The sequence below is a fragment of the Mobula birostris genome, chromosome 17, assembly GCF_030028105.1.
Source record: "Mobula birostris isolate sMobBir1 chromosome 17, sMobBir1.hap1, whole genome shotgun sequence".
Taxonomy (NCBI): Eukaryota; Metazoa; Chordata; class Chondrichthyes; order Myliobatiformes; family Myliobatidae; genus Mobula; species Mobula birostris.
Window position 1 is genome coordinate 49,245,441 of NC_092386.1, and position 13,130 is coordinate 49,258,570.

Below are 13,130 nucleotides of genomic sequence, written 5' to 3' on the forward strand. Positions count from 1 at the left end.
TGGAGATGCTAGAGATGGCTTGGAGTGAGAATGAAATTATTTCACTACTTCAACAAGTTAGGAACTATGAAGGTATCAGGAACCATCTTGAATGTTACAATGAAAATGAAGCTATGGAGGATGCAGTCATGAAAGTGTTGTATAAATGCAGTCCATTATCAGCTCTAGTTGTCTGTGCTGATCTTGTTCATTTACAGTCAATCAAAAGAACACAGCAGCGTACATTGGATGAACTCCTCTGTCCATAACTGTTGGGAACTAATACACAGTTTAATAGTACTGCAGTACTATTGGTAGTGTTCCAATTTGATCTTTATTTCATTTAAATGCATAATTTTTTTACCATGTTAAATGGCAATTTGTCCTTTTTATACCTTTTTAACTATTTCCATGATACTTTGGTTAATTTGGGGCAGCTGCCTAATTGGCCTAAATATATTGGTCAGATGTATAACCGGAATCCACTGTACTGGTGAAAATTTGAAGGAATGGGATCTATGTACATTTTGAAAGACAGGGTCTGATCAAGGGTAGTCAACACTGCTTTGTATTGGAGACACCCATGTTTCACCAGTTTTGTGTTTTTTGAGGGGACAACTAAGAAGATTGATGGAGGCAAGTTAGTAGACATCATCTACGTGAACCTCCTGAATCATTTGACAAGGTCCTGCACAGTGGTTAGTATAGAAGGTTTAGGTATATGAGGAACGTTGTTTCCAATGTTTAGGAGGAACTTTGTTTTCTTTGGTTGTATATATGTAGAGTCAGATGGCAATAAATTTGAACTTGATTTCCAAGGCAAGCTGGCTAATTGGATTTTAAATTAGCTTGATGATGGGTGGCAGAGGATAATGGTGGCAGGGTATTTTATCCGATTGTAACTCTGTGACAAGTGGTGTACTACAGGGATCAGTGCTGGAACTTTTGTTGCTTGTGATATATTTTAATGACTTGGATGTAAATTTATGAGTTTTGTATTAGTAAGCTTGTAGATGAGACAAAAGGTTGGAGCTACTGCAGGATACAGGTTAGGTGGAAAGATGGGTGGAGTGTTGGCAGATGGAATTTAGCTCAGACAAGTGTGAGGTTATGCAGTTTGGCAAGTCAAACATTGCGGGGGGGGGGTCCACATTCAGTAAATAGTAGGGCACTAAGTAGTGCTGATGAACACAAGAACATTGGGATTGAGGTTCATTGTTCCCTGAAAGTATCAACACATGTAGATAGGACGGTAAAGAAAGGAGAGGGCATGTTTTCCTTGATAGATCAGGGCATGATATATAAATGATGGGAGATTATATTGGAACTGGTTAGACTGTGTTCGAATTGATTGCTGCATTTTAGGAAGGATGTGATGACCCTGGAGAGAGTGCAGTGGACATTGACCATGATGTCACCCAAATTAGAGGACATTAGTTATGGGGAGACATTGCATAGGCTGGCCCTGATTTCGCTGGAGCAAAGGAGGGTGAGGACTGATCTGATAACAGAGGTATATAAAATTATAAGCCACAAGGAGTAGGTAGGGAAATTTACCCGATGATTGGTGTTTGAGAAATAAGGCAGCATAGTTTTAAAGAGAAGGGAAGAATTTTTAAGAGATTCTGAAGGGGAAGAGTTTTTCTCAAGGCCCTCAAGGCCTGTGTTGTGGTTCAAGTGGTCTGAAACAACAAATTCAAACAAGCTAAATCCTTGGCAGATGTAGTGCACTTCGAGCACACCATGCCAATCATTTGCTGAACATGTGGAGAATGGTGTGTGACAGCAAAGGTGTGGTGGCGAGGGGGAATTAGCCCAGGTTTTATAAGTCATTCCAGTAATGGTGTGAAGGGTTTATAATAATACCACAAATGCTGATTAGCCAGGATTGTGAACCTTTGACCTGTAATAATACAACATGAACTCTCTACCTGGCATCACATGTTATGGCCATTTTGCATATCTAAGATTAAATGCTGTAAGATGTTGTCCATTATTCATTATATTTGACTGCAAAATGTCTTAAAAGAGCCTGAACTTATCTGCACAGGGAATGAAGGGCCAAGAAGTTGTACAAATGATCGAAGCAGGCCAGCGATTGGAAATACCAGCCAGATGTCCTGTTGAAATGTTTGAATTGATGCAAGAATGCTGGACGTACAAGTGAGTATTTTCCCCCCTTTTTCAGCTGGATCTGTAGCAAAACAGAGGCCCTACATTACATGAGTTATTTTACACCCTCTGCCCTCTGCTTATCTTGGATATTGCTGATTATGAATTTTGAAATGATTTTCCATTATCTTCTGATTCCATTTATAGGAAAATATACCATAGTTTCTAGAGTTATTACTGTACATGGCACAGACCTAAGGTGTAGTTTAAGGGTTACAGAAGTAGGTTATTAATTTATTGAGTAATCAATAACCCACTTTGTAAGGGGAAGGGCCCAGAACAGAAAAATATAAGCTGAGGGGAAAATTAAAAAGACTCAGCAGTACCCTGCTGCGTTTCTCAGTTCATACCAGCGAGATGAGCTGTAGCTACAACAATTAATGTACCAAGTGACTTCATTGTGTGATCAAAGTGACTTAGTGGCTTATTACCCAAAATACCCAGTGCAGGTTATTATGAAATAAACTATATAGAGGGAAGTCGTGTTCATGTAGGCAGAAATTTATCCTTTGTTAGACCTAGAGTTAATTATTTCAGTGATTTCCTGAGCAGCTTTCCCCTTACTGTCTCCCATGTGAAAAAGCAAGTGGTATTGCATGTGTTGAGGTGTATGAAAGTAAACAAATCAACCTGCCTGGTTGAGGAATATCAAATAACGTGATGGGAAACTAGATAAGAAAATGCAGAGCCTTCACTGAGATACTTGTATATCCAAGAACACTATGGGAGGCTAGAGAAGAAAATACAGGAGCCCTTGCTGAGATCTTGCAATCTCGCTACCCTTTGGGAAGGCGCCTAAAGACTGGAGGATAGGAAATGTACCTTTATTTAAGGAGGACTGCAAGGATGGGCCAGGTAATTTTAGACCTGTTTGCTTAACATCTGTATTAAGGAAGTTGCTGGAAAGCATTATGAGGGATAAAATATCCTTACATTTGTTTCATTTGGGGTAGCCATCAAGATGTTGTATGTGGGAGATCTTATCTTATGAATTTGATAGAGTTTTTTTGTAAAGTGATGAGGATAGTTCATGAGAGGGGCAGTAGATGTAGTCAATATAGATTTCAACAAGAGTTCACATAGCAGGCTACTCTGGAAGTTTAGGTCGTATGGCATCTAAGGAGAGCTAGCAAACTGGATATAAAATTGTCTGATGGCAGGGAACGGAGTGTAATGGCAGAAGGATGCCTCTCAGACGGGAGGCCTGTGAATAATGCTGTGGCCAGTCATTATTGGTGGGTCCATTTTTATTCATCAGCAATATTAATGATTTGAATGAGAGTATATGAAGAATAGTTATGAAGCTTGCAGGTGACACTAACATAGGTGGTTTCATAGTCAGTAAAGAAGGGTATCAAGAACTGCAGTGGCATCTTAATCAGCTGTGCAGGTGGCCGGAGAAATGGCAAATGGAATTAACTTCAGTTAAGTGGAAAGTGATACACTTTGCAAGGACAATCAAGGTTGAACTTATACACTGAGTGGAAAGGTGGAGTCATATAGCCACAGAACACCACAACACAGAAACAGGCCATTCACCTCATGTAGTTTATGCCAAGCCATTAATCTGTACCCAGAACATATCCCTCCATACCCCTCCCATCCATGTACCTTTCCAAATTTCTCATGTGTTGAATTTGAATCTGCATTCACCACTTACACTGGCAGCTTGTTCCACACTCGCATCACCCTCTGAGTGAAGACGTTCCTGCTCATGTTCCCCTTTAGCATTTCACCTTTCAGCCTTAACCTATGACCTCTAGTTGTCATCTCAGCCAACATCAATGGAAAAAGCCTGCTTGTAGTTACCCTCATAATACCCCTCATAATTTTGTATATCTCAATCAAAACTCCCTGCAATCTTTTACATGGTAGGGAATAAAGTACCAACCTTTCCATATATCTCAGTTCTTCAAGTCTGGCAACATCCTTGAAAATTTTCTTTGCAATCTTATTTACACCTTTCCTGTACGTAGGTGACCAAAACTGGACACAATACTCCAAATTAGGCCTCACTGACACGTTATATAATTTCAACATAACATCCCAACTCCTGTACTCAGTACATTGATTTATGAAGGCCAATATGTCAAAAGATTTCTTTACGACCCTATCTACCTGTGACACCACTTACAAGGAATTATGGATCTGTATTCCCATATCCCTCAGTGTGTAAGATCTAACCTGATTAGTCCTCCCAAAGTGCAACACCTCATACCTGTTTGCATTAAATTCCATCTATCATTTTTCAGCCCACTTTTCCAGCCTGGTCCAAATCCTACTGCAAGCTTTGATAGCCTTCCTCACTGTCTACTATAGTTCCAGTCTTGGTGCCATCCACCAATCTGCTGATCCAGTTTACCACAATATCATCCAAATCATTGATGTAGATGACAAACATCAATGGACCCAGCACCAATCCCTGCTTCACTGCACTAGTCACAGGCCTCCAGTCAGAGATGCAACCATCTACAACTACTCTCTGGCTTCTCACGTGAAGCTAATGTCTAATCCAATTTATTACCTCATCTTGAATGCCAAGTGACTGAACATTCTTGACCAACCTCCCATGTGGGATCTTGTTAAAGTCCATGCCGACAACATCCACTGCCTTGCCTTCATTAACTTTCCTGGTAACTTACTCGAAAAACTCTAAGATTAGTTAGACATGACTTACCACACACAAAGCCATGTAGACTATCCCTAATCAGTCCTGTCCATCCAATCCCTTGTTATCCTATGTATCCTATCCCTTAGAATACCATCCAATAACTTTCCCACTACTGATGTCAGGCTCACTGGTCTATAATTTCCTGCTTTATTACCTTTCATAAACAGTGGAACAAGATTAGCTATCCTCCAATCTTCTGGCACATCACCATGGCTGAAGATGTTTTAAATATCTCTGCTAGGGTCCCTGCAATTTCTGCACTATCCTTCCACCAGGTCTGAGGGAACATATTGTCAGGCCCTGGAGACTTATCCACCCTAATTTGCCTCAAGAGAACAATCACATCCTCCTACGTAATCTGCACATGGTCCATGACCTTGCTGCTGCATTGCCTCACATCTGTAGACTCTGTGTTCATCTCCTGAGCAAGTACGGAGGCAAAAAATCCATTTAAGATCTCCCCCCATCTCTTTCAGCTCCACACATAAATTACACTCTAATCTTCCAGAGGATTAATATTGTCCCTTGCTATCCTTTTGCTCTTAATATATCTGTAGTTGCCTTTGGATTCTCCTTCACTTTCTCTGCTCAAGCAACCTCATGTCTTCTTTTAGCCCTCCTGAATTCCTTTTTAAGTGTTCTTTTGCATTTCTTATACTCCTCGAGTACCTCATTTATATCTGCCTGTCTATATCTGCTGTGCCCCTCCTTCTTTTTTCTTAATCAGGGCCTCAATGTTTTGCAAAATACAAAGTCCCCTTAAACCTGCTATCCTTGCCTTTTATTCTGTCAGGAACATACAAACTCAGTACTCTCAAAATTTCACTTTTGAAGGCATCCACTTACCAAATATACCTTTGTCAGAAAACAACCTGTCCCAATCCACACTTGCCAGTTCCTTTCTGATACCATCAAAATTGGCCTTTCTCCAATTTAGAATCTCAACCCGAGGCTCAGGCCTATCCTTTCCCATAATTACCTCGAAGCTAATGGCATTATGATCACTAGATACAAAGTGATCCTCTACGCAAACTCCAGTCACCTGCCCTGTCTCAGTTCCAAATAGAAAATCTAGTATCACACTGTCTCTAGTTAGGACTTCTATGTACTGGTAAAGGAAATTTTCCTGAATGCACTTAACAAATTCTTTCAGATCCAGCCCGTTTACAGTATGGGAGTCCCAGTCAATATATGGAAAATTAAAATCACAACCTTATGTTTCTTACAACAGTCTGCAATCTCTCTACAAATCCTCTGAATCCCATGGACTTTTGGGTGGTCTATAATATACTCCCATTAACGTGGTCATGCCTTCCTTATATCTCAGGTCTACCCATAAAGCCTCACTAGATGAGCTCTCCAGTCTGTCTTGGCTGAACCCTGCCATGATATTTTCCCTGACTAGTAATGTCCTCCTCCCTCTTTAATCCCTCCCACTCTATCACATCTAAAACAAGGGAACCCTGGAGCATTGAGCTGCCAGTCCTGCCCTTCCTGTAACCACTTATGGCAACAATGACATTATTCCACGTGCTGATCCATACCCCAAGCTCATCCGCCTTCCCTACAATATTCTTTGCATTGAAATATATTCAACTCAAAACATTAGTCCCACCATACTCGCCCTTTTGGTTCCTGACTTTGTATGTAGGCAGTAATATAGGTACTGATGTAGAACAGAGGGACTTTGGAGTACAAATGCATAGTTTCCTTAAAGGGGAGTCTCAGATAGGCAGGGCATTAAAAAACCTTTTGGTATGTTGGCCTTCAACAGCCTTGGCATTGAATATAGAAGCTGTTTGGTTATGTTGCAATGTAACAAAGCATTGGTGAGGCCACAGCTGGAGTATTGTGTTCAGTTTTGGTATCAGTGATTGGAAACAATGATCAAACTGGAAAGTGTGCGGAAAAAGAGATTTACAAGGATGTTGCCAGAACTCAAAGGACTGAGTTACAGGGAAAAGTTCACACGAGGAGCTCTGCAGATGTTGGAAATTCAAGCAACACACATCAAAGTTGCTGGTGAACGCAGCAGGCCAGGCAGCATCTCTAGGAAGAGGTACAGTCGACGTTTCGGGCCGAGACCTTTCGTCAGGACTAACTGAAGGAAGAGCTAGTAGTTTACTAACTCTTCCTTCAGTTAGTCCTGACGAAGGGTCCCAGCCCGAAACGTTGACTGTACCTCTTCCTAGAGATGCTGCCTGGCCTGCTACGTTCACCAGCAACTTTGATGTGTGTTACAGGGAAAAGTTAGAGCTTTTATTCTTTGTAATGTAGAAGACTCAGAGGGTGCTCTCATAGAGATGATTAAAATTTACAAAATCATGAAGAACATTGATAAGGTGAGTGGTCGTTGTCCCCCCAGGGTTGGAGAAACAAAATCGGGAGGACATAGTTTTACGGTTAGATTAACAAGAACCTAAGGAGACCACTTTTCCAGTGTGTGGTAAATATATGGAAGAAGTTGCCAGAGGATGTAATTGAGGCAGATACAGTAGGTACATTTTCGAAACTTGTCATCAGGTGCACAGCCAACAAGTGTTTCATGGGAATACAGGCCAAGTGCTGGGAAATGGAATTTGCTTGAATGAACGTCTTGATCTGCATGAACACATAGGAGCCGAAAGATCTTTCTCCATGCAATATAACTCTAAGAAGTAACTAAAAGATGAAGACCAAAGCAGTGAAAGACATGACACCAAGAAAATCAGATTTCACGTGCTTGTAATCGGCTACTCCCAGATCATTGCCCTCTGACACCAGTAAAACAATTGATGGAGCTTTGCAACATTCTGTGATCACCAGAGATTCATTAATATATTTGTTTTCTATGAGGCTAAAGATTGTGTGTTCAAATCCCACTCCCGAGAACTGGGCACAAAATTTATCCTAAAACTGAACAAATGCTGCATTGTCAAAGGTGCTGACCTTAAGATGAACTATGAAATCTAAGTCCTTTCAAGTGTACATAGAAAATCCTATGGCAAATTTTGGAAAAGAGTGGACAGTCCTCCCCTTGATAATTCTAATCTTCCATACACCATCACTACAACAAGTAATTGAATCTAGAGAAGGAAAGATTTTTGGCATTTTTCCTGGATCAGTTCAAAAAAGTACTTCATTGGCTAAACAGCATCTCAGGACACCTTGAGATTGTGGAAGGTGCTGTATTAATGCAAGTCTTTTCACAATATTTACATCAGGTCCTTTGACATCCATTAACCTCTCCAACCCATTTCCAAATGGTAAAAAATAGCTTCTGTTCTTATTTAGTATACAAAGTGTATTTCAAATACAGATCCTACCTTTAGCTTTGCTTCTTGATTTCTAAAAATTCACATTATGCATGCTATTCAAAAAGAAGTTGAAATAGCTTCTTTAATGTAGGAGGGAGACATTAGGCTAAATGCAGGAGCATCAGGAAGACATCCAGCAAGGTTTTGCATTGTTGGGATTGCCTCATCCTTTACTGCTGGATAGAAGTTGTAATTTGCTGAGAATTTTATTTTGATAACATCTCTCATCTATTCAGTCTGTCAATAGCAGGAGAGAAACTGCATCTGGGAATGCTATATAAAGAAAGTGAGCATTATGTTGCTAGGTTAACCTACTGCAAGTTGTAAGTTATTTTGCATTTCTATTTTGTCTCTCCAGAGCAAATGAACGGCCAGGATTTGTTACTGTGGAGCACAAGCTGCGTGAATTCCACTACGCCATTTCAAAGGAGTAGAATACTTAATAAGAATCTTGCAGATTCTTTGGATAGAATTTGATAATATTTGTATTTGCCATGCTGTTTATAAGCAAGTTATACTCAGTGATAAAAATGAAACTGCCTCAATGCAATATATATGAAATAAATGTAGAAAGAACAAAAAGCTTTATTTCCACCTGGGAGATGAAGACCTCAAAGAGCAAACTGTTTATTTCAGGATTCTATCAATTTACCCTTTATCATTCAGCTGGTTGTGTGACATTCACGGTATTTAAGGAATTGACCCTACATAGCCTATGCTGAATCCTCCGTCAACTATTTTTCTAAAGAACAGTAGCTTCATTGGTAATAGGGATCTTACAATAGAAACGTTGGCTTAAGTTTAATTTTGCCATATCGGCACTGCTTTAGTGTTTCCAAGAATTCAAAACTCGTAAAATTTAATGATAAGGTACTTCTTGATTTATATTTACCATGGTAAAAGGCCGCACAAAACACTGTCACTCTTGAGTCAGTTAAATATTAAACAAATATTCAGGTATTTATATGCAAAGCAATGCAGTTTAAATTTTCTGTCTGTGATTTAGAAAGAGGCAAGTGGTTTGAGTTATGAGTCACATGATTACGTGGTTTTGGAAACCGAAGCAGAGGAATGTAATGGTTAACCGTATTAAAAGCTGCTTCCATTCCATTCCTACATCCAACCTGACCGTGTAAGACTCTGCATATGTAGCACCACTGGAGGGCCGAGTTTCTCATCTTAATACATTTGTCATGTGTCCAGACAGATACTTAAGATGGGTTAGTAAGTTTAACTATGGGACCAAATGATTTTCCAAGCTACTTGAAACTCACATACAAAGAGCTAAATGACTGCCAGGCAATTACCTCTTTAAATACTATGGTATTTATGGTAGCCTTTTTGGCTGCTGCCTTGAAAGACCCTATTCATGGAATGTGTTGTTTTGGGTGAATGAATGGATGGATAGAGAACTTTTCAAAAGACGCCAATAAGAAAGAGACGTGACATTCTATAACTATGGAAGCGAATGTCCATGGTGGCTGAAGAAATGGGGATATGCAGAAGGTGAAAAAAATACCGGGGAGGGGGGAAGGGGTGGGGTGGTTGAACCTTCAAGACGAATGGAGAGCTCATGTTAAGAGTGATGTGCTAGAATTGTCTAAAAGGGCAGAATTAGGTGCTTAGAAACAAATACACATCAGGATGTAGCTGAAGGGGCAATTAGTCACCTTTCCTGCTCTGTTTAACCTCTTGAGCAGATTTTTCTACTGAATTTGGAACTTTGAACCCCCAAGTTTTCAACATCTATTCAATAGTCAAGTTGAAATTGACTCATACTTCCTTTATCACTCAATCTAGTTGGTCAGAAAACCTGAACAAATATATCATTTTCTTTCACACAGTGCATGGTGCATCTCTAGATCTGTACACCTGGGTGGACTGCGGCGGCAGGATCTCTAGGAGTATTTGAAGAGGTGGTGGACACAGTTTTGAAACAGTGGGGAATTGAGGCCCTTGGGGAATTGGCAGAGAAGATAAGATGAACCTGGTGCAGATCAGCCATGATGGTCTTGAATGGTGAGGCAGATTTGTGAGTCCAAGCGGCACACTCTGCCCACTATTCCTCTTCTGAGGGTGTGTGCTGCGGTTGTGTGTGTTCGTGTATGTTTGTGTGTGTGTGTGTGAGACCTCTGTGCATGTTTTGCCCCCATCACTTTCGACTTCCAGCATGCCAGCAACTCAAAGCTTAGCCCAGAAATTAAAATTGATGGGAATATACACAAAATGCACTGAGAACTAAGAATGTGAAAGTCATGATCACATTTTAAACTACAAATTTTTAGTTGAAGTTTGAATAAGAGATCCGTTTATCTGACTACAATTAAAATACAACAGAGCCTATCATATCGAGATTCTACCTGCAACCTTGTTAGATCAGGCAGGTTGCATCTACCTGTAATTAACATTAATATCACATTGAAACAACTTAATATTACTGTATGATAATACTGAATCACTAAAATTTTTGTGTATCCACTTGACCAATAACTCACCAAATGGAAGATTCTGCTTTCAAAACACAAGCTCAAATGTTTCAAGATTCATGAAGGTTAGATCATTGGGACTCAATGTGTCTTGCCACCTGGCATGGGAGAGGCAAGAAAGAAAACCCAGTACTAATAAAGGAAGCTTGCTCAGGAGAGTCACAGATGATCACATGGATACTAAAAGAAGAATTCTCTTCAATACAAAGTGATTTCTGTCCCAGTCACAGACAAAATTGCAGACATTAAGTTAATGTAATAATGACGTGCCTTCCTACAATTTATGTCATTGTGATGCGTAATTACGAAAGATGGAAAAGATGTACTAAGTGTTTTCATTAAAGTTGTGCCTTCTTAAAGCTAGAGATAATACTGAATCTGTTAACATGACCAAAGTTGGTCTGAAGTTCAAGATCAAAGCCGATAAGTACAGTGGTAAGGTAACAAATTTAATGGTTATGGAAATATAGAGCTCTTTCAGTCTGGCTCCTGCCTGGATCAATTGAAATTACCTGCTGCTTTGTGGTCATGAGTTATGGAATTGTACTGTCAAGAATTTGCAAACTGAGCCAAAAGGGCCATAATTGTAAAAAAAAATTAAAAGTAGAGTACAATGTAAGACCATGACCACAGCCCAAAGCTAGTTAATAGTAATGCCATTCCCACATACTCTGATTCATTCTCACCCATAAGTGTATATTAAAAGATGTGGACAAAACTATCAAAGAGAAGACAAAATTCAGAGGGAGTACGTCCAGTAAATTTTAATCACAATTAGAGAGCATTAGTATGCATCAGTTTCCTTTCTGTGAACCAATATTTATGGACTATTTCTGTACCACAAAATATGGGTCAAATCCAGAAAATCTTTATGCAAGTCAGATCTATAATTAAAGTATAAAATATCAACAGAAAATTCTGGAAACACTCAGCTCGCCAGGCGACATACCGTATGTGGAAAAAGAAACAGATACGTGAAAACTGAGAAGGACACCACTTCAGCTGGGACGCCACAAAGTTTCTAGCGCAGGCAAACTTGAAAGAGCCATGAGAACTTTTAGAAGCATGGTACTCTTCTGATAACTCCATAAACAAACATATCGAAATAAATGCCATCTCTGAGCCCCTAAGAGCCAAAGGACTGCGAGCCAATAGAATTCAAAGGTCAACTGATGTGGTAGCCAATCAGGACCGAAGCAAACGAACAGGAGCAGTCCCTGAGAGAAACTCAAAAAACTGCGTACTGAGAAGGTCACCTCTACTGGTGAGGAAACGTCTGCAAGCCAATTGCCAAACTCGGCGAACAATACAGCATCAAACGCCTCAAACTGAGCTACCAACATTTACCACCATCCTAAAGAAACAGTTAACATTTCAGTTCTGAGACCTTTGGTCAACCAGTTAACCGCAGTTCAGTTAAGGTTTCAGTTCTATGGAGGGTTTCAGAGAGAGTTTTTCTTTTCACAGATGTTGTCTGGCCTGCTGAATTTTTCCAGCAATTCTCTATTTGTTTCTGACTTTCCCATTATAGTAGATTAGTTCAAATCCAAAGTTAAATCCTCCTTTAACAGATTACACTATTTTCTCTATAAAGTGCAGATAAATACCCCTGTTCCACATTGGTTGTTATCAGTAAGAAAATGATAGCAGGTCCTATCATTTACATGTGTATCCTTTTCTAATCTCCATCATCAATTATTTGCTAAGTTTTAACAAGCTTAAAACTTGGAAAAGGGCCTAGTGTAATGATCAATTCCATAACAGACATTAATGTCAAACGTGGACATGTTTTAGGAAAACATTGAATATTGAATCTGGCACCTTGTCTACAGAAGAGCCAAGTTATCATTTAAACATGAAACATTAATGTTAATTACATAAGGACATAAGAACATAAGAAATAGGAGCAGGAGTAGGCCAGCTGGCCCATCGAGCTTGCCCTGCCATTCAATAAGATCATGGCTGATCTGTCCGTAAACTTAGCTCCATCTACCTGCCTTTTCCCCATAACTCTTAAATCCCCTACTATGTTAAAATCTATCTAACTGCATCTTAAGTGTATTTAGTGAAGAAGCCTCAACTGCTTCCCTGGGCAGAGAATTCCACAGATTTACCACTCTCTGGGAAAAACAGTTTCTCCTCATCTCCATCCTAAATCTCTCCTGAATCTTGAGGCAATGTCCCCTAGTTCTAGTCTCACCTACCAATGGAAACATCTTTCCAACTTCTATCTTATGTATCCCTTTCAAAATTTTGTATGTTTCTATAAGATCCCACTTCATTCTTCTGAATTCCGGAGAGTACAGGCCCAGCTGACTCAATCTCTCCTCATAGGTTAACCCCTTCATCTCTGGAATCAACCTGGTGAACCTCCTCTGCACTGCCTCCAAAGCCAGTATATCCTTCCTCAAGTATGGAGACCAGAAATGCACACAGTACTCCAGGTGCGACCTCACCAGTACCCTGTATAGTTGCAGCATGACCTCCCTGCTCTTGAATTCAATCCCTCTAGCAATGAAGACCAAC

General features: G+C 39.9%; 1 protein-coding gene across 3 annotated transcripts in view; it reads left to right on the forward strand.

Annotated features, from left to right (window-relative positions):
* The window catches only part of syk (spleen tyrosine kinase), a 131,942-nt gene extending 120,979 nt beyond the window's left edge, over positions 1–10,963 (forward strand). For all 3 annotated transcript variants that reach the window (XM_072281690.1, XM_072281692.1, XM_072281691.1), the window contains 2 exons: positions 2,030–2,142; positions 8,477–10,963. In XM_072281690.1, the coding sequence (XP_072137791.1) occupies positions 2,030–2,142; positions 8,477–8,552 (189 nt within the window). In that variant the 3' untranslated portion in view covers positions 8,553–10,963. The remainder of the gene's footprint in view (positions 1–2,029; positions 2,143–8,476) is intronic.
* The last annotated feature ends 2,167 nt before the right edge of the window (positions 10,964–13,130 follow it).